Below are 21905 nucleotides of genomic sequence, written 5' to 3'. Positions count from 1 at the left end.
TGATGAAATTCCCTAACGATTAATGGCGCGTACACATGTCACTGCGACAAGAAACGATAGCTAATCATCTTTTGTTTTATATGTATTAGGACTCATTCAACGAATCATTCGTCAAAATGAATTTGTCTGAATATACAAAAAAAAATAAAATATCATTGCAATACTTAATAAATTTTTTAAACTATAATTAATTACGTCTTCTAATTAAGCTTCTTCACATATAAAAAAAACATTTTATTTATAAAGTATTATATTTTTGTGATATATTTTCTAAAAATATCTCTTTTGTAGGTATTTTAGTTATACATACTACCATATAATTTTATTATATCAATTTTTGTATATATAATCCTTTTTAATTTTGTAATTAATATATAATAATGCAATTATTCTATCAATTTATATTAATTATTCATCAATTTGTAATCTTGTTTATTTACATTTCAACTTACATTAAACATTATTGTGTTGCAAATTCAAAATATGTTTAGAATTCATATACAACACAAATTATGAAATATAAGAAAATTATTTCTTATATATATACACTCTATTTTTGTGATATTTATTTATAATAATTCATACAATGAGAATGTGTGATGATTAAATTATCCTTTTATTGGTTGTGAGATATTTTGCGTTTTTTTCTTAACGGATTTAACTAGCGCTTGTAATTCCGTCGATAATTTTTCGCTTGTTTTTGGCTTCTTAAACTGCTGATTCTGAAAGATTTGAAACAATTTATATATATGTATGATGTATAAATTGCTAATGAAAATATTTCTTACTTACATCTTCTGTATGCAGTTCATTATCAACTCTCCTCTTTAACTTTTCGCTAACTAGAGCTTCTGTACCCTTTGTCTTCCTATAATGTGGATCTGCGGGATCGATATTGAAATGATGTGATGTGTATAAAGCGGTGAATCTCGGATCTTTGACATCAACTTCGAAATCATCATCTTTTATTTCCTCTTGCATATTCTTCTTTTTGCTGAGACGTTTCCGTTTGGATTTCGACATGGTAGCATTTTCCTCAATCTGCTTCATATTGAAGTGTTTCTTGCCATCATCTTGATCCATCAGAAGTAATTCTAATTCGGCTCTACGTTGATTTTCTTCCTGCTCATTCGACGAATCTATATCACTAGCTTTTTTATCTTTTCTTCCTTTCCTATGGGATGATTTCTTGTTTTTAAATTCTTCTGCAAAATACTTATCATTCATATCTACATCAGGTGGCAAAGAGTCTTCTGAATCGCTTTTCTGACTTTCCTCTTTAAGCTTCTTTTCTTCTCTCTTAGCTTTCTTTTTCGCTTTGCGTTTCTCCAGATACTGCTCGAAAGGTGTGAGTTCTTCTTTATTTTTCATTCTCTCCTTGACCAATTTCTCAGCTTTTTCTTTGGCGTCTAACCCCCATGTAAATTCCAATTCGACATCCTTGTTCTTCTTTGCCTCTTCTTCTTCTTCAATAGATTTTAGTAAAGATTTATATTTTCCAATTGGATCATCATTTACTTCTGATTCCAAATTATCATTGTTTCTCTCAGCTGTATCTTCCTTTTCCTCTACAAAATATAAAATCATTATGTTAAATATATAGATTAAATAAATAAAATAATGATATAGTTATCTCACATACCTGATTCATCTTCGCTACCACTCGCCAAATATGTCTGTAGATCATTTTCATCGATATTCTGCAATTTTCCAGAATTCAGCTTTTGAGTAAATTCTTGCCTATCTAAATTTGTTTCATCCCATGTTAATTGAACTTTAACTTGTTGTAAGGCGGTTGTTGTAAATTGTCTTGGTTCATATTTTGCAGGTTCTGGTATCTCGGTACACGTCTCTTTAGGTTCCTTTAACAAATATTTCATATTTGAAAATTATATACTTCTTAACTTTTTAAGACTAATTTGTATGATACATTTTGCATATTTTGATTTTCATAGATACCTGATCAAATGTCATATCATTTGGTATAAATCTGAGATCTAATCTAGTAGCAGTTGATTCATATTCGATCCCGTCGCATTCTATGTATACCTTATTTGCCGTCTCAGCAGAATCAAACTCAGCAACAGCATAATAGTATTTCAACCGATTCAATTGATACTGTCTCAGCTTTTCCATGTGATATGTTGAACCTTCTTCATTCTAAGGAGAAATCACAATTAATGAAAAAACTACATTATCTAACTGTAAAGAATATTTAAAAAAGTTCTTATTTTTATACATCATCCTCAACTTCATCTTCAGTGTTAATATTATCTTTGCTTTTTAGTTCTGTTGGGCCACTGATTTCTTCCTCCTTCATTCGCTCCTGACCAAATTCTGATGGATAAATCTAAAATTTAATAAATTATAAATTATAAAGCATATTTATAAAATTGATAAAATATGTATATATATAAAATATGTAATTTCTAATTATATTATGATTATTATAACGAAATTATTTTAAATATATTTTTAAGAAATGCACAGATATACATATTTGTTTTATATATTATTAATAATTATTATCATTATTTTATATTCAATTTTATATATTATAAATTTATTATTACTGTAACTGAGTGGATAAGCCCGCCACTAGGTAAGAATGAATTTAACAAAATCATCAAGTCTACAGCACGTATTCTATCCCAATCCATATTACAAATAGCTAATCTATGTGTAATCTCATCTGTTGTTTCAGCTTCCTTGTCTAATTCACCCCAATTATGTTCAATATCTTCTTCGATATCTAAAATAGATTAAGCACAGAATAAAGATTAATTATGATATATGTGCAGCATATGATATATGGATATGCAATAAAATAAAATATTACCACTAGCTTCAGATAATTCTTCTTCCGAAGAGCTATCAGTCAACAGGACACCTTCACCTCTGGCATAATTCACACTCAGATCTTTCAATCTCTCTTTAATTTCACTTGTAAGTTTGCCACTTTCATTTCCCCTTCTTGTATGCAATTGTTTTTCATTTTCATCAAAATCTAATTGGGAAATTTCCTTCTGAATAGATTCATTCTCGTTATTATCTAAGGATTCATTATTAGATTCATCATCAGAACATGTCTCTTTTGGTTTAATCTGAAGCAAGTCTCCATTACTTGAGGTACAATTGTCATCGCTCTGATCATCTTCGCTTTTTTCATCTGAGGGATCTTTTACTGAACTTGATTTAGCTTTCTTCTCCATCTTCTTCTTATCCTTTGCTTTCTTTATAGTATTCTCTTTTATCTCCTTCTTTTTGTCATCTTTCTTACTTGTAGATGACACAGATGCATCTTCATCTTCGCTACTAGGTAGATCATAATATTTCCTAAGATTTTCAGTAGTAGTCTGATTGATCGGTCTACCACGCTTATCGATGGTATATTTGACAGTGAATTTTTTATCCTTAAACATATCTTTAAAACGATGGTCAATCTTTACTTTCCTTTCAGCCTTGGGGATGCGTCGAAATTTCGGATCTTTTGCGATGTGCGCGAAACGCGCATCTTTCAACATTTCATCCATTATTTCTGATATAATCTCTTTCCTAAATTAAAAGTATGATAATCTTGATTCTGAAGTTTTTGTACATAAAAATGCAAGGATATATACAACGCACTTCGCATCCAATGCTGCGCTGCACGTGTTTTCGTGTCAGATTAGGTTAGGGTTTCGCGACAGGTTAGGTTAGGTTAGAATGAACAGATTAGCTTCACTTCATTATCTGTTTATGTATGTATGTGTATTTATATGTGAAAAAAATTTTCAGATTTTAGCAAGAAAAAGAAATTTTGGATTATATACAAGCACTAACATATAATTCAATGTTTAAAAATATTTATTTGTGATATATATCAGAAAAATAGATACAAATAATATTAAATATAATAAAATTAAATGTCTTTTATATACAATTGATTTTTGTTTTTTCAAGTGAGTTTATATTATGATTATTATACATACAGCAATCCTAAAATTTCCACATGTTTCATTAAAAATATGCATACAGCTTTATTAATATTTAAGAAAATATTAATGAAAGAAATATTATATTATTATTTAATGAAATATTAATAAAAATCTATGTTTTCAATTAAATATATAGGTGTTATTACAAATTTCTTAGCATAGAATGTATAAAATAAATAACATTTTGTAAATCATGTTAATTTAGTGTCTACTATTATTTATAAAACATAATACTATAATTTTTTATATAACTCTTAACTTATATTTTTTCTTAAAGACAGTAATAATTAAGCATAATAGGAGAAACCAAATATATAAATATTACTATTAACAGTTGCAAATATATTGAATAATCTTTGGAATGTGTATTTAAGTAAGGTATACCACTACTAAAACGATGACTATACATGTGAAAGTCATACCAGCAATTAAAATAAATCCATCTTGTTTGGTTCTTTGTTCTATGAGTCTCATAGTAGTATTGGAAAGACCTAAAGTATTACCAATGTCTATCAAACGTTTGTGAGCTCCTTTTAATGTTACTCTCTGAGATCTTAAATTATCCAAGACACCGCTTCCCTGGTGTAACAGATCGTCTACGCCATGAATGGCGTTGTTCATACTGTTATTATGTTGCACAGTATGATCAATTAAAATATCCACATGATCGTTGCTGGTGAATTTTTTAGCTAGCAAGGCCTCTCTCTCTGCTTCTTCTCTTTGTCGCTGTATCATACGGGTGCATAATGAATTTAAGGCAGCGGCGAGGTGACGGCTGTCATACTTCAATTGATCGACTCTCATTCTGGCATTCTGCCTCTGTGACACAGGTCCTTTGAGACATAGCACATCGAGTCGCTCGCAATTGCTAAGGGAAAAATAAATGTAAATTTAAATGTTCGAGAGGAAGAGGAGAACAATATTACATAAGAAAACGACAATGAATACAACATCGTTTGGAATTTTAGCTACCTGTTGATAAGATTGAGCTTGCTTTCTATGGTCTCCTTTACTTCCTGCAGATCTACATTAGATGATTTTCTCTCTAATTGCGTAAAGAGATGCTGTGTTTCTTGTATCAATTTATTAGTTTGATGATATAACGTTTCCATAGTGTCTGTATAGACGAGATTTTAATTATAATACTTGTCAATAACGTGTAAAAAAACTTCTCGCACAATTGTATCATCTGCAATCATCTGGTTTCATTTGTACACCGACCAACACCGACGAATTGACGTGTACTAACCACGGAACATGAAACTACATAGAACTGATACTCTATATAAAGGCAGTGAAAACAAATCTAGAAAGATGTCGAACTCTGGAAAAAATATAAAAAATATGTAATTTTATTATTATTCGTTAACTTATATGTATTAAATATATAAGACGTTTATGTGTAATAAATATATTTCTATTATAAATAAGTTTTGTGCTCTCTCTCTCTCTCTCTTTCTCTCTCTCTATCTATCTCTATCTATCTATTTTTAAAGTGTGAAAGAAAAAGAAAGAAATTACTATTTTATGATTTTACATATCAACGAAATGTTTTATATTCGCTTTTGATGTAATTATAATGTAAAATATTTTTTTAAAATCATTTTTGTATCTGCAAGATTCAAGAATAAAATATTTCATATATGAAAATAACGATATTATCGACGGTTAGTTCGACGTCATATTATCGACAGTTAGTTAGACGTTCATACTCACTTCATTATTGACAATCGATTATATCGTTAGTTATCTTTTGAGCTTAATTAACAAAAATGAACATTTACCTACACTTCTGTTTATATCGATTAATTTGTATTAAAATCAAAAATACGTATAAACATAAAATATAATACGTAATGATGTGCACAAGTTTATACATTCAAAAATATTATAATAAAAGAACATTAACACTTTTTAAAAAAATCAATAGTTTTTTACGAATTGCGTGATTAATTTTTATTAGAATTAATATAAAAAATCTAACAAAAAATTATGCTAATATTCATTATTATTAGAATAAACAATAGAAATATATATTTTAATTGCTTTCAGCTTTGCATTTTCGGCGGATATACTAGCACGGTTCTTTTTTATTTCACGGATCTGTATTTAGAATTCGCAAGTGCAATTCGTTTGCATTCGTTTAAACAGAAGCACTAAACTTGCTCGTTACCCTATTTGTGTACGTATGCAACTCTTCCGGTTTACCGTTATGCACTAAAAATAGAGAATGCCAGAGCAGGCTAAAGCGCGCGAAACGTCTTCCTGCGTCGCCAGGAATCTCGATCGTTGGCGGCATGCTTGTGTGTACTTGTTTCACCTATCATAAATCATACACGATGACATAGCACGTCGTACTAGTGCCGGCTATTCCGCAAGACGGGCAAATCTATTACGAGGAATGCGTAATAATTGGGAACGTGAAAGGAAAAAAAACACTAACGTGATTTATGTAAAATATAATCCGCTAATGAATTACGCGATGAAATCATAGCGCTGCTTTAAAATATTCTTGAACTCGATGCCTCTTGAATTTTTTTTTTACTCTGACACAGAGAGAATTAATTACTTCAATGATTTTTCAATTAAAGTCAAAGAAAGATCAATTTCTAATAGATCGATAAATTTAATCTGCGAAACATTTCAAGGGTCTCCTCGTACAAGTTAGGAAACATGTAAGAATCATAAATAAAGTATGAAAGGAGAGAGAGGAAAAAGGTTTATATACACGCAAGATTTATAATGTATAATAATCTAATAATAAATTATAAATACACGAATGCCTGTTACAACTATAAATACAAAGGTGAAAAAATGAGAAAGAGTATCCATCTAGGTATATCGCGCGCACCTCAAAATTGTCAAAATTTCTTCTCTTTCCTTAGCCGATCGATTGTCGATAGTTGAGTTTGATACGCTCGACGCGATCTTAAATCAAAATATTACTCTTCGCAATTGGATGCTGTAGGGAAGCATCGGTACTTTTTAAATAGCATTTTTAGATTCGTGTCTAGGGAGGTCAGGAGGTCTCGTAGAATCGCAATCGTCACGATGCTCGCTCATCGTCGTGAGGACGACACCGGCTGCTGCGCGCATCTCGTCGTCTTCACGACGAGAAAGCGAGATGCTCGGCCGAGGGGACCCGCGAAGCAACGGGTAACGGTACATTACGGACTCATCGGAATTCAACAGTACGCTCTCTCTATTCCCGATATACGTACGTAGGTTTTGTTACGAAGTCCGGTTTCGTCCAGGAGCGAGCGCAAGAAGGGCAATGCGCTGTCTATCACGTCTCAGGGGGAGGCTCGAGTCGTCGATACAAGCTATAAACAGGAAGTAGTGCACCCGCTTTTGTCCCCGTGCGTGATGATCTTGACCCTCTCTCTTTCTCTCTCTCTCTCTCTCTCTCTCTCTCTCTAGGTCAGCAGGCTGGAGTCGATATCGTGTTGGCGGTCATAATGACACACTCCTGGACAGCACTTATCGATGTTACTGCTTGCTACTGCCGCAGGAAACACTTGTGTTCGATTTGATTAGATTTGTACATGTTTTAATTATAGTGATAATTTAATGCAGGCTTTAATTAGCGACTTTTTTTATCGTCGAAAATTATAAGATAGATGAATAACAAGTGATTATCCTTTGCGTTAAGCAAATTTGCATGCGTAATTTTGATGGAAAGGTACTTAACGTCGACGAACGATAAATTACGACTTTTATTAGATTCCGGATTAAATTATCGCCGAGGGAGCATCACGTGCTTCACGAGAATTAGGTCTCGCCGCTGTTATGCCGCTTTTTTTCGTGCGACTTATAGCAAGTTGCGTCCGGGTTTCATCAGGCATCCTCGAACGGCACGAAAAATCTGGTCAAACGAGACGATCCTACAAGTGAGATACGCTATCCTCGAGCGATCCTACAAAACGCGTTCATCTTATTGCGATATAATAGCACGCGTGATATAACTTTACGACGACTTTAATAGCGCTTAAGGGAGCCGGACGACACACCTCCCATCACCAGACGAATACCCAAGTTCTTAAACGTGCTATTTGCACCTGCTCGAAACCGGCTCGGGGAGGTGGTGAGTCTAGTGAACTCGATCGAATTCCGAGACCGGATTCCGCGAAACTCTACGCGGTCGTCCACTGTCCCGATTTGCTTTTTCATTTGCCAGCGGAATAAGTGTCCTCCCGAGACTTTTGGCATGAGAAAGAGAGGAGGACGAGAGCAGGGAGGATGGTGGCTCAAACCGTATTTGCACTTCAACTAGCGGACAAGAAGGTTTTGTACTATGAATCGATATTGTATAGATAGAGTATGTATTGTCGTGTTTTCTGTCGGAGTATCGATAGATTATCACAGTCGAGCGAGTAGCAAGAGTAGGGTATTTTTCATCATTTGTGAGATTTATTTTAAATGTGAAACCTAAAATGGATATGCAAGTTATAGATTCCATCCTTGCTTTGGAATGCTTAATTTCAATGAGCAATGGGTATTTTATCTCTTCCTTATATAAACAAATTCATACATTTAATTTCAATTTAAATACTTTTTTTTTCAGAAAAGTTTTTTAAAATTGTTCCAAAAGAGATTTAATTTATATATTTATTTAATTTATATAAAAAACATTAATAATTAAAAATATTAATGATAATTTTATCCATTTTAAACATATATAAAATATCTAATATAAAATTTCTTTACGATATTATTCATCGCTCTATTTTATATTTTATAGCAAGAAAATATTTACATAAAAAGGCAAACATATAAAAATACATGTAATAATTTAAGAAAAGTAACATATATGAAGAATAAATACGGTTCGCGCGGCGAGTATTTAAAGAATAGACTGATTCAACATATTCGTCGAGTTAGCCCAGAAAAGTACTCGAAAGTCTTGAAAAAATGTTATATAAATTCGTAGAAATTTATCATCGATGAAATCCATCAACTGCGGCAGTCTTATTTTCCATAGTTTGCCATTGTCAGACGATGGATTATCTTGTCACACATTGTAAGTAGTTCGTCTAGGTCTCATGAATTGTGCGTGAAATGCAATGTCACAAATACAATACAGAGACACTATGACGAAGAGTTCATTCACTAGAACTACTTCTTTCAAGAAATCTTCATTGTATTAATTTCGTTTTATAATAAATTCATTATTAGCCAGACTTTTTATCTCATAATTTCGTTTTGACCGTATGAAACATTTGACTTCCATTCTGAAATCATACATTTCTACAAATCTTTTAGATTGAAAAAATATAATATAATAGAGTGAAAAAACAGCTTGTAGAAATTTAGAAAGAGAAATATTAATATAAAATTCCATTATAATCGATCAAACGAAATAGATCAATTTATAGCCACGAAGAACGGCGTCCTTTCGTAGAAAAAGGAGACAGATTTATTTGATCCGGGGCGGAATTAATTTCGTGCAGCGAACACATTTATCAGATTTCCCTCAAGAAATAAATCTAGCGTCGCATGAGCATCGATGAGATTGCCGAGCTATTCGAGGATCTTGGCGCTCGAAATCGCTCTATACCATTCTGGTAAGACGCGAGTTGTTTACAACGAATCCCCTCGTTTCGGCGGAGAGACAGTCCGAGATGTTTGTGACACTTGTGACGTTTGACGAAGATTAGAAGCTTGGTACAGCCGGTAGCGTGTCGGTGGACGAGCTCGCCGTATTTCTCGGCTTGCAAACGCAACCACTCTCTACCAGCACGTAATCCTGGCCGGTCAAGGTCACTGGACCCAGAGGAATCACCAGAAACAGGTACGGCACATAGGTCTGTGTGCACTCACCGTGAACCACGTCGCATTCCTTCGATCTGAAACAACGACCGATGAAAGATTCTGGGTTCATTCACCGGACCGGAGGAGCTGTGTTTAGAGTTACGTTTACTCGAGCTGTGATTCCGCTCGAATACATAAGCATCGCTGACATAACTTTGGATATATAATAAATTTTATAATCGAACGAAAAAGGGAGATCTTTTCAAATTATTTTTTCTCTATTTAATATATATCATTATTCCTCTTTGAATGTGTGTATTTCAATGGACGACAAAGAGTCCGAAATATTTTTTGTATTCTGTTAAAAATTGCGAATTGAGTCTTTAATTGCATTATTGATTCAATATATATCTTACAATGATGTTTTGTGCTAGTATAGCTACATTTGAATTAACTCTCGGAAGAAATTTCGTGTAAAAAAGGCTTTAAAAGTAGGCGTATGTCGATCACGAACACACATTCGTAAACCAGTTTAGCCTACTGTGCCACATTCGAATTAATTCAGCGAGCAGACGGCCCAGGTGAATTTCAATCTGGTCCGATGTCCCGCTGCTTTCTTATAAATCACTGTTTAAAATTTCGTACAATATATCGCGTTGATAAATATCGACCACAAATGAATTTCATCTACATAAATTAATTGCAGAAATCGTGATGTATACCTGGCAAGGCGCCTATATAGGGTGTCTCAAAATGGTCGGATGTTTTACAAATAAATTCGCGATTTTCAATTTTTGCCTTGTCAAAATTTCCAGGCAAATCTACGAAAATATCCCTTTTGAAAAAATTAAAAAACTTGTCGTAAAGTGAGCTGTCTGCTTAGAAATTTAAATAAATTATGAAATATCTATTTTAGACTAATTTCAGAATAAAAAAAAAACAGACATTGATTACAAAAGTCCAGTCTCCAAAAATCTTACAATCGGTTATATATACTCACTCGCAAACTTCAAAGACAACCTGTTGGAGAAGATCAGGAAATTTCTGAACGATCGTTACCGGTTGTCCACTAGTAAGGCTGATACCGTACATAGGCGCCGTGGTGTTGTACCTCGTTTTGCAGAGTCTGGCGGGCGAACCGCAACTTTCCTTCGCGGAAACCGCACGGCCTGAAAACCCAGTGACGATTACTTCGCTATATAATTTTTTTGTCTCGTATAATGCGCGATTATAATATATATTATAACATACATTATGATACTTGACGCTGCTTATCATATTCCTTACATGCTATACTTTATAAGCAAATATGATTGGTGTATAACGTTATTGTGGTTTATTGACAGCACTAAAACGTTAATACGGCATATTGCATATTGAGATGGTCCCGTAATAGTACGGGATTGGATGTGCAAATTCCTATGGAATTATGATTTAAACAGCATCTTTCTAATAATCTAATAAGGCTCTCCTCTCCTGAGTAGCCACCGCAGCCATATTGAAATCGTGACATCAGAAGCGAGAAATAACACGCTGAGAATTCTTACATGTCATTTTTAAATAAAAAAATATTTTGAAAAAATAACACTACAGATCGTTTTTTTAGAAAACTTGTAAAATATTCCGAAAACTAAGTTTTTCCCTTAACAGTTAATAAATAGCCTTAAAATGAATATCAAAATAAGCGAGAAAATACATGATTTGATAACTGTTGAAAAGCGTGGAAAGTGTTTTTTTACATAATATATTTCTTGCTAAACTAGTTTTCGGAACATTTTATGGGTTTCACCCATTTAAATACGTTACACATCACAGCACTAGTATAAAATGAATAATAATAAAATGGCAAGCAAGAATTCTTAACGTGTTATTTAGGCTGTCAAAACGTCACCTTTGACGTCTTATAGTTTGTTGTTTTGTAACGTGAAGCACACTGTACGGAAATTTAATTGCACATTTAATTAAAAATGTGATAAATATTGAGGTTGTGTCTAAAATATTTCGATTATGTTTTTTTTATATTTATATTATAGTTTTAATTTATATGAATTTACGTTGTTTAAACTTAGATATTCGATAGTTACATATAATATTATTTATATTTTACTTATTTATGTATTGTTTATATTATAGTTTAACATCACATTTAATATAAGTTTTTTTATATATTATGGAAGTAAGAAAGAAAAAATTTTATAACGTGTGCCATTAGAGCGTTTCAACTATACCATTTTATTATACGATAAGTGAGAATATGACTAACATATAATGGTTCCATTATATGTTAGTCATATTTGATAATTTCAAGGGCGCCATTATGATTATTATGATAATGTTGCGAATAATAATTGTTATTTAAGCATTATTATTATTATTATTAGACAATATTCTTACCATTGGACAATATTATTATTATTTATAATAATATTAATGTCCATAATTGTCGCTATTAATTGCATTATATCTCTGTCTACAGTAAAAGTGCTTGTAATTAACCAAAAATTCTTTAGATATTTGGAACTATTTTTATAAGTTATTCAAAAAAAAGTATAACGATATAATATAAATATATATTAAGTTTTTCGTTATACAAATTTCTCTCTTAACCTTCATCTTTCTCAAAAAATATTTATTCAAAATTTTGTAAGAATTATTGCTTAAATCATTAATGTATCTAAGTGCAGTGTTCTCGTATTTGATACAATTGTGTATCTCACTTTATATATATAATAAGATATTTTAATAGATAGTTTATTGATTAGATAAGTATTGTCATAAATAGTTTATGATTCGAAGTATCTTTGTTCTTATTTTCTATATTCTTTTTAAAGAGAATTATTTATATTAGAATTATTTTATTGAAAAAAATGATTATATTTTGTTTAAAAAAATGCACATTTAAGTTAAAATCACCTAATACAATTCAACGCACATATAATTGATCTATTTGATACTCATTTTTAATCCTTCTTTGAGAAATTTGTAACCCAAATTTCAAGTTAAATTGCAATTGCAAATGTTTCACGTTAAATTTTGCTACACAATGACATACAATATTCAGTTCCGCATTTTTTTATGTTTGCGCAATTATAATTTAAAAATAATAATTATAAATAATATTTTAAAATTATAATTGCACAAACGTAAAAAATGCATTATTTGCAGATAGTCTATCGTAAAAGCAATTAGTTGTTTCAAAATTAAAATTTTTTTTTTTAACATACGCAATTTTATATAATTATTCGAATGTTCTATAAATACAGAACTGAATATTGTATGTCATTGTGTAGCAAAATTTAATGTGTAACATTTGCAATTGCAAGTTAACTTAAAATTTAGATCACAAATTTCTCAAAAAAGGATTAAAAGTGAGTATCAAATAGATCAATTATGTATGTATGTATGTATTTCAATCGCTCCAGGTAAATATCTCGAAAGAGAAAGAATATTAAACAATCTATTTGTGTGTGGCTGTCCTTATTTGTCTAAACTCTGGTCTAATAATAAATTTCGAGGTCATACATGTGTGCTTTTTCTCTGTGTGTGTTTCACACTTAATGCTTGACAATATTCATTGTTTAATTTCATTGATTGACTGCTTTACTATTTACTTCACTTCTTACCGCGTGGTTTTTATTTTTATGTCGCAACCGTCAACTCAGAGTGTTTCGCGACGAATACTCAGGAGCCTTACTTGCCAATTTCCATAACGTGCGAAAATTATTATTGTTTAAGTTTAAATTCGCTATTGTTTCGGGAAAACAAAGATGAAATTACAAAGAGTAAAAAATTTGCTTCTCATTAATATAACTTTTCTTTATAAAATTTTTATAGAGGAAATCAAAAAAACTTTTTTCTGTATAAATGAGACGCGCATATATATTTTTAATTTTTAAATATTGAAATATATAAATTTGTAATGGTTGATTACGTGACAATATTATATTAATTTTTTTTTTGAGACAATGAATAATCGAATGATTAACATTTCCGAGTTATTGTCGGTTAACAATTGACGTTGGAGCGAGATTCGCTCTCGGAATCAGCGGTCTTGGTCGGGGATATATCCCGAGGAATGTATGCTCGAAACGACGAGTGAGTCGTCGGCAGGTCCCGTTATGAACACAACGATAACTGTATTGGCCGGATAACACGGTGCCTTATTACCCGGTCCCGGAGTCGGTGCACCACCAACTCCGACTCGATTATCGAGAGGATAGACCATCCTGGATGCCGTCTTGATCGGAAAATTAATCGCGGATCGTCTCTTCGGCTGTGCGAATTTCGCAGAAACCCCGACGACGATCGGTCGGAGAATACGAAGCGATTGGAAGCGGGTTTTCGTGTCATAAGGACAGCTGCATAACTCAAGGCTGCAGGGCACCACGATCGTAAACGGTCGTACATGCCGGTGGTACCTACTTCTACCACGCGACTGGCCGTTCTAATTTTCGTGAAGGCCTCAAACGCCAAACATCGTGAACTTTTTCGAGGCCTGCCGTGAGAATTGTGTTGTTTTACGCAAATATTGCAAGCAGGTATACGCGCGCGTCTCCCGAATAATTTGCATTCGCGGCGATTCTGCATCTGATTGAGTAAGGTTTCGCGATAGAATCTCAAGATCCTATCTCAATTGAAAATTTATCTGTTTTGATTTGAACACAATGTTTTCGATAAAATTGTAAAAGATATAATATTTACTTATTTAAATTCTGTTTACACATGTATAATAATTCAGGTGCTGTTATTGTCTTAATTTTGTATTCTTGAATGTAATCTATAAATTGCGTTTATTAAACTTTCAATTTTGAAAGTTTTAAAAATATTAATAGCATATATTGCTCTTTTCAAAATTAAAAAAAGAAATAGAATTATTATTTTTATTAATTTGTGCTATTCTTTATGTTTTTATTAGTCATTCATCAAAGTCATTGTGATGATCAATAATTTCCACTTTTTGCCTTCGTGAATGACAATTTTCATGCTCGATTGATATTTAATATCAATCATTAAAAGTGGAAACTAATAATTTATATTTAACTGATATTTTAATTAACTGATACTTTAACTGAATAATTTATTTCTTTACATACAAATAAGAGAAGCATAATCGATTTTATATACAATTATACTTCCGTTCAACTCAAATATTAAAACGTAAACCGATTAACAGATGAGACAGATTAACGAGTTTACGAGCAACTTTTAATGGATTATAATTCTTTATCGCGGCGTTTATTTAAATAAACATATCGCAATTCTCGGGCGCGATTGTGCCATGATATAGGGGGTCAAGACGAAGCAAGATTAATGTCTCGCGTAATTTGGAAACGGCAGGAAACTCTGCGTGTTCAGATACGCGGAACACACGTTACGTTCAAACACGAGCTCACCGTTCCGGGAGTTTCCGGCGATGGAGTAGTCTCCGCGGGCCACTTTGTAGTTATACAAAAGCGTCTGCCTTGTCCGTTCGGGATCAATCGTCCGTGGCTGATGCGATCGCGCGGTTCGACTACTGCCCGTCCAGAGATTCTTGAAGCTCCTCGATATCACGGTTCTGCAAGAACGGTACATATACCATCCGTTGCACACTCTCTAGAGAGCCATTACATCTTTTTCTTTCGTTTTACGCTCCCAATCGATTGCTATTCGAGAATATGATAACCTGATTCTTAAAATAAAGTCCGAGATCTCGCAAGGTAAAAATCACAAAGTGATCAATATTTATAACGTTAAATATATATTTTCAGTAGTAATAGTTTTCAGTTTGAATTTTATTTGAAATTATATTAATAACAGCTGATAATAGCAATTGGTGACAGATTAATTAAATATATAAGTGTAAATTATCAGATATCAAAAATTTAACATTCTTTGTTAGACTTGCTACAAATTCGCTCTAGTTAAAGGGATAAAACTTGCTACTTACGAAGGATATTGCATATTATTTGGTCCTATACAGTCATTCGGATCGGTGAGTGCATCGCCCCAAACATATTTTAGATCCAGGCCATTGCCCTCGCATTTCTTGGCATCGTATGCATGCGTAAACGCCGTAATAATAAGTATCAGACCGAGATACCTCCTGGACATCTGAAATCAAACAGAAAATACATTTTAGAAAACACGTTTAAAATTTTTTTTAAATGTTTTAAAAATGAAATAACAACCATACAAATAATTGAGTATGTTTCACGACGTGTTCTTTGACATAATATTTTAAAGAATTTTTGTATCTATCCCTACTTTGAAAATTTGAGAGAAAAATCATCATCAACTCCCATAATTTAAGTGCAAAATAAAACTTATTATACGTGTATCTAAATTTTAGCTTGAAACATAATATTTCAAAAGCCGACAGATGATTAATTTATTATCTTGTACTGTCCAATTAGATTACGCTTAAAGTAATAGCGTGGATATTCTATGCTAGATCTCATGTATAGATATTCCAATATCTCACTTGCAGAACAGTAGATCGCAAACGTAACATAACGGCTGCATTAAATAAAGTGATCGCACCAGGAGAAGCGCCGCGAGCGAGATCTTACCGGCAAGGCATTACCTTTTTGTTAATAAAGATTGATATCTTTGATGATGCGAACTAATGCTGCGTCAGCAAGCGTAGGTAGAGTGACGCACGAAGAACGCACGAGGGATCTTAGAACCCGAGTTCGCAAGAGGTCAAGAGCAAAAGTAAATGACACACGCAGGTGTGAGCATACTTTACAACCTGGGAGAAAATTCTACAACTTCTTCCCGCAATGGCTTCCCGAATCGAAGCAATTTCGTGAAACAATGAGTCATTACTTTTGACAGGTATTCTTCGGAAACTCTTAGAAAATTTATATATGATCAATATATAAATATTCTTATACGAAAAATTATTTACATTTCTCATGATGATAGCTTGATATATTATATATATAATAAGCATAACTAATAAAGTTGAGCTGTCGGAAGAAGAGTATAAAGTTAGTTTAGGTTTTCTTTAAATTCTTTAAAAGATTGAAAGAAAGGTGATAAAAATTAAAAATTTTTTTTTCAGTCAACCTATTATTTATTTGTTCATTTTTCTAAGACGCCATTTGAAAGTAATTACGAAGCGATTAGTTTTGATTTCTTCAGAGAGGGAATTGTATAAGATTTTAATATATCTTCGCGTATACTTCCCGTAAAAAACTAAGACTTTACGAAGGAGCGGATATAGTTGATTCCCGTTTGCAGTCAATCATATTTTTTCAGTTATTGCGATACATATATCGTTCTAATTAATCCTGTTTACGGTACGAACACCACACGTACGCTTAGCGATAAGTAATTTGATGTAACGGATGATCGTCGGTTCGCATCGGGAAATCACCGGTTGAGGGGCTCGCCATCATTTCCCTCTCGGAATCCGCATCGAAAGGATTTCCGTTTCGCAGGTGAAGTTCACCGTGAAAAAAAATCGCGTCGACCAGTATTCTTTTTCCTTTCGCGACGCTTCGCACGTGAAAATCGCAATGTTTGCGAGGGAGAGAGATAGAGATAGAGAGAGAATAAAGAAACGATAAAGAAGGAGAATAAACGACGAGACGAGAGAATGCGGATTAAGAATATAATTAATTGCGATTGCATAATGGACTTCCCATATGTAGTTCGAGGTTTCTAGGTTGCTGGAACCACATGGAAATCCGTTAGACGCGCTTATGTGCTTGCTATTACGACGAGTGAAAGCGATCGGAAAGAAGCTTGTCGATCGCGCATTTTGATTGCGATTTTTATGTGTATACCGGTGGCCGTGTTACTGACACGGAATGATAAGCGAGGATTACTTTTTAACTTTTGATACGAGTCTGACGAGACGCAATTAATTCTGGCATGATTAAGATGCATTAACCGTCAATCTCACAGATCTGCTCTTCTTTAGAGAAAAGAATTTTTAGAAATCTTAAAAAAATCATAATGACGATTGAACCACATTTTAAAATATCATGATGAAAGTAGGCCTATTTTTTAAAAGTCTACTAATACTTTTATGAATTTCAGACCAGTCTTTGACTTGAAAATATTCTAATTTCTAATCAAAATCTCTCTCTAAGTAATATTTTATAATGACTTTTGAGTGAAAAAAAAATTTAAATCAAAGAAATTTAAAAACTTTTCCATATTTTTATTAGCTCAAAAAACGATAAAATTTTTTATGGTTCTAAAACTTGATTTTTTTTCTAGATTACTTAATAAACCTTAACGAAAGAACTGTATACTTTTATTATATTATATTTATTATATTTTTATATAATATATATTATATATTTATATTATTCATATTATATGTTATATTTTCATATTATTTATAATATTATATTTTTATTATGTATATATAAGAATATAATATTTTACACAAAAAATTATGTAGAATTATCAGATTTCTTCCATACTATCGATGTTGTTATAATTAAACATGCCTAAATCGATAAAAATCTCGCGAAAATAATTTTCTGCCTCTCATAGAGAGACCGATTTGACTGACATTTGACGGGCGCACTTCAATAACAAGCCACAGAGAGAAAGCAAGGAAATCATTAGCGGATACCGTCCAAGGTTGGTCAATGGCCGTGACCATCGAGAGCGTTCACGCATTCGTCTGTTACCTCGGCAAATCCTTGATTCTCCTCAATCTCTCTCCTCAATCATGTATATATCCGCGTAATCGTATAGCTTACAAACTCCTCGGATTGAGTTCCATTAACGATATCGAGAGAAAATTGGTACGCGCAGATCGATGGACCGTTACAACCGCGCGCTCAAAAAAGATGCTTAAGATGTATGTGTTGACGCGCTTAAAGTCAAGCCGAAAGAAGGATAATAATTGCCGATACGGCTACGTGAATGAATCCGCGCAACAATCGGAGGATGATTACTCTCTCGTTATACGGAACGACTCTGGAACCTCTCCCGGATCCCGATTACTCTTTCCGTTCCATCGCTTTTGACATTATCCTCGTCCTGGGAGCGAAATAACAAACTCCGATCCGTGTTTCTTTTTGCGGACGCGAAAAAAGGCGCTCGATCAGCGCTCGATTAATGTTACGATTAATCAAAGTCCGGCGCTTCCCGGAGCGCGGGTTCATTTTGCGGGTCGGGAAAGGGTCGATCGTACAAAGAGAGAGAGAAAGAGAGAGCTAATTCGATCTCGCGATCTCTCGTCTTCCGTTCCGATACGTCCCGCTGTATAACGTTACTTACTCCACCGTTGCGACCTTGTGGTTAATTAAAAGCGTTCTCACGCCGGCCGACGCGATTCTCGGATCCGCGATGCGTCTTTTTACGGTCTCCTGCTTCGCCGTGGATTTTCGCACGAGAATCACGGGTGAGACGAGTCGGGCATACGCGATCCGCGTATCTAGTTCGAATTAACGATACACTGGTTGGAGATTCCAAAAGAATGGGAATTCATGGTTAATGGGAAAGAAATTTCAGTTATGATCATTAATCGGGATGTCAATGAATTGATACTTGCTATTGCAAGATCGCATTCTTTAATATAATTCTTGGAACATCCAATAATTGAAGCTCTTTTATACACGTTTATTCTCTCTTTCACGATATTAATTAATAATCTATTTTCTTGCGCAAATACATTCGCGTTAATTCAGATAAACTCGCGGAAATTCCGTACAATCCTTACATTTCAAAGCAGTTAAGGCAATATCAACTGCAAGAATTATATTTGTGGATTTTTTGAATTAAATAATGTCCAATTTATAAGACAAAAACTTGATCGAAATATGCCTGAGTAAAATGATCAAAAGGAAGTGGAGTGACGTGCACGTGGGAATCATCTGAACTTGAGAACCCGCGATCGGAACATCTCCGCCGGCTTCACGCTGGCGGCGATTTCGGATGGGGACGCTGAGATTATTTCAAGCAAAGATTTCTCACGTCCTTCTGTAATCCTCGGCTGGACATAAGAATATTTATTACTGATATTATTACTGATTAAATTAAAGCTGCCTTCTGCTTTCCTTCCTTATGTCACTACTTATGGCTTAACATTATAGAATTTATTTTTTTCGGAAATGTATTTTATAAATAGATTATATATCTTTTTTTTCTGTCATCTTGATGCAAATCAATAACTTATAAAATATCCTCTTCATTGCAAGTATAAAACAATTTTAACAATCATTGTGAAAAAAAATAGAATATCTGAAGCTTGAATTTTTTTTCCTTTATTCTTTGTGTAATTTTGTCAGAAAGAACTCGATGTATGTAGTTCTCTGTGACAATTTTTCGCATAGTTTCTCTTTTCTACAGCAATACATGATAATTATAATTATTAAAATATATTTATATATAATTATAATTAATAAAATATATTTTCGACATCTCCGCAAAATTTATTACAATTAGTTGTTTTAATTCGCTAAAGATATATTCAATTTATACCTATCTTTGAACCTATTTTTTTATCAATTTCCAATAAATTCGATTTATATTTATTTTACAACCATTTTTTTCTACGATTAATGAGAAGTTTAATTAAGGAATGAATTTACGCTTTCATCTGCTTTGAGAAATAGATGGTCCATACGCGTCAAGAAATCTAACGGTAACGTTGAATCGTCCAAAACGTCGTTTCTTCTTGTATGTAAGTCGGATTTTATCGAGGATACTTAGGTTTACTTATCCTTTTACTCGATAACGGTATACGTGTTTCGGTGATTCATTTCGTGAATAAATTATTATAACTGTCGTATCGCGCGTGAGATTGAAATTAGTTCTCAATCTTGCTGCCGATGTTATGTCAAATGAGCAGTCGCGTTTACTTGTTCATTTTACAGGAGTTTTTTTTTTATAAAAAGCGAGTAAAAAAATTAATTGATCAGATGCAATGTATTTTTGACATTAAACCATACACTTTTAACAATTAACATTAGCAAATTCTTGTCTAAAAAAAAGAATTAAAAAATGTAGACTTGATTTAATCTAGCAAATCAATATTTTACCCAGTATTAGTAAAATATAGAACAAAATATATAATTCAGTTTCGTTTTACAATTTTTCTTGTCGCTGATTATGTCGATGACAAGAAGAATTTTCGATCAGTATTCTTCGGGAAAGTACGATTGAATTGTAATTTCGAATACCTCGAGAACAATTCGCAACCTGCAGCTGCATAGCTAAACGTCACGCATTTTTATGTCTTGGATAATAAATTTTAAAAGCACCCGGCCTCAAACCTTGCACCGCGCTTTAACCTTCTTAAAGCGTTTCAACACGTCTGACTTCGCGTAAACTTCAATCGCGAGGGATGTTTGTGACCGCCGATCTATACGGAAACCTAGATCCCGATCCACTTTTCTCTATTATAAACTCGAGGCGAGTGAAATTTAATAAACCTCGCGAGAATCGATTGGCGCCGATGGATTCGAATGGCAATTTTTTAAAAAATTTTAATATCTTACTCACCGTGAGGAACATTTGTTTCAGCTTGTATTACAAGTCCTTTCTCGGCCCGTCCGGCGACCTCCACGTTACATTAAAATCGACCGGAATGTCCTCGAGAGATATCGGGTAAATGTAAAAAAATATATCGAAAAAAGGAAATATGAAAATTGGAGCACACGAGTTTCTCGTTCTATCTCTTTCTCTGTCTTTCTCTCAAGCACCGTTCATGTCACTGCACCGGATGTCGAGTGAGGTCGAACACCTCCGTCCTCACAGGTGGATGTCCAGAGGTTGACTGTAGAATCGTAAGTAACCGCTCTCTGTGCTTGGGCAGCGAGCCGGGGCGAAAGAGGGGATCTCTCTTTCTCTCTGGCTAGGGATACTGGCCCCTATTCTGTCTCTAAACTTTTTTCCGCCTGCTGATGAGGAAGGATGATCCGGTGTAAAAGAGGGTAGCCTCCGCTGCGACTCCTTTTCTCAGGGAGGTCATGCAGATCGGGCAACATAGAATAATTGAAGTTGCTTTCATAATTATAGGAACACTGAGGGCAAAAACTATGAGTTGTTTCAAATTTAAACAATCAATTGTCAATTAATGAGAAATTTACTGATTGATATTATTTAAGTATTTCGCTATGATTTATTAATATTTAAAAAAAAATGTAAACTTTGAGAGACAAATATCTAACGCTTAGCATGATGAGAGAAGTCCTCATTTGATAAAATCTTACGATATAAAAA

The 21905-nt window shown here is 33.2% G+C and overlaps 3 protein-coding genes across 3 annotated transcripts; all 3 read right to left on the bottom strand.

Moving 5' to 3' along the window:
- Positions 1-597: 597 nt before the first annotated feature.
- On the bottom strand, positions 598-3868 carry LOC145975475 (ESF1 homolog). The gene is made up of 8 exons (XM_083105972.1): positions 3628-3868; positions 2840-3555; positions 2574-2752; positions 2240-2350; positions 1960-2160; positions 1643-1862; positions 793-1568; positions 598-722 (listed from the first exon to the last, which is right to left on the bottom strand). Exons 2-8 carry the CDS (start codon positions 3531-3533, stop codon positions 609-611), a joined length of 2295 nt encoding a protein of 764 aa, XP_082962098.1. The 5' UTR covers positions 3534-3555; positions 3628-3868; the 3' UTR covers positions 598-608.
- A 300-nt stretch (positions 3869-4168) lies between these two features.
- On the bottom strand, positions 4169-5218 carry Membrin (Golgi SNAP receptor complex member 2). Its single transcript, XM_083105973.1, has 2 exons — positions 4950-5218; positions 4169-4845 (listed from the first exon to the last, which is right to left on the bottom strand). The coding sequence occupies exons 1-2, from the start codon at positions 5087-5089 to the stop codon at positions 4347-4349; spliced, it is 639 nt and encodes a 212-aa protein (XP_082962099.1). The 5' UTR covers positions 5090-5218; the 3' UTR covers positions 4169-4346.
- A 1497-nt stretch (positions 5219-6715) lies between these two features.
- LOC145975474 (uncharacterized) lies at positions 6716-21738 on the bottom strand. Its single transcript, XM_083105971.1, has 5 exons — positions 21186-21738; positions 15658-15821; positions 15122-15285; positions 10729-10897; positions 6716-9823 (listed from the first exon to the last, which is right to left on the bottom strand). The coding sequence occupies exons 1-5, from the start codon at positions 21195-21197 to the stop codon at positions 9631-9633; spliced, it is 702 nt and encodes a 233-aa protein (XP_082962097.1). The 5' UTR covers positions 21198-21738; the 3' UTR covers positions 6716-9630.
- Between the last annotated feature and the right edge of the window lie 167 nt (positions 21739-21905).

This window comes from Camponotus vicinus, unplaced genomic scaffold, assembly GCF_025532165.1.
Source record: "Camponotus vicinus isolate PSW18456_S1 unplaced genomic scaffold, iyCamVici1.0 SCAF_8, whole genome shotgun sequence".
NCBI lineage: Eukaryota > Metazoa > Arthropoda > Insecta > Hymenoptera > Formicidae > Camponotus > Camponotus vicinus.
Note: the sequence above shows the minus strand (reverse complement) of the source record. Positions and strands in the feature narration are given on the sequence as shown.

What these genes read in the sequence shown, in the direction of transcription:
- LOC145975475 (XM_083105972.1), bottom strand. Translation starts at nt 3,533, where the DNA reads ATGGATGAAATGTTGAAAGATGCGCGTTTCGCGCACATCGCAAAAGAT. An exon ending in AGAATTATCTGAAGCTAGTG is followed by an intron (nt 2,753 to 2,839) that starts GTAATATTTTAT and finishes AATCTATTTTAG; the next exon opens with ATATCGAAGAAGATATTGAA. An exon ending in ATGAACTGCATACAGAAGAT is followed by an intron (nt 723 to 792) that starts GTAAGTAAGAAA and finishes CAAATCTTTCAG; the next exon opens with AATCAGCAGTTTAAGAAGCC.
- Membrin (XM_083105973.1), bottom strand. Translation starts at nt 5,089, where the DNA reads ATGGAAACGTTATATCATCAAACTAATAAATTGATACAAGAAACACAG. An exon ending in AAGCTCAATCTTATCAACAG is followed by an intron (nt 4,846 to 4,949) that starts GTAGCTAAAATT and finishes TTTTTCCCTTAG; the next exon opens with CAATTGCGAGCGACTCGATG.
- LOC145975474 (XM_083105971.1), bottom strand. An exon ending in CGCCGGAAACTCCCGGAACG is followed by an intron (nt 10,898 to 15,121) that starts GTGAGCTCGTGT and finishes CTGGGTTTTCAG; the next exon opens with GCCGTGCGGTTTCCGCGAAG. An exon ending in GTTGTCTTTGAAGTTTGCGA is followed by an intron (nt 9,824 to 10,728) that starts GTGAGTATATAT and finishes TCGTTGTTTCAG; the next exon opens with ATCGAAGGAATGCGACGTGG.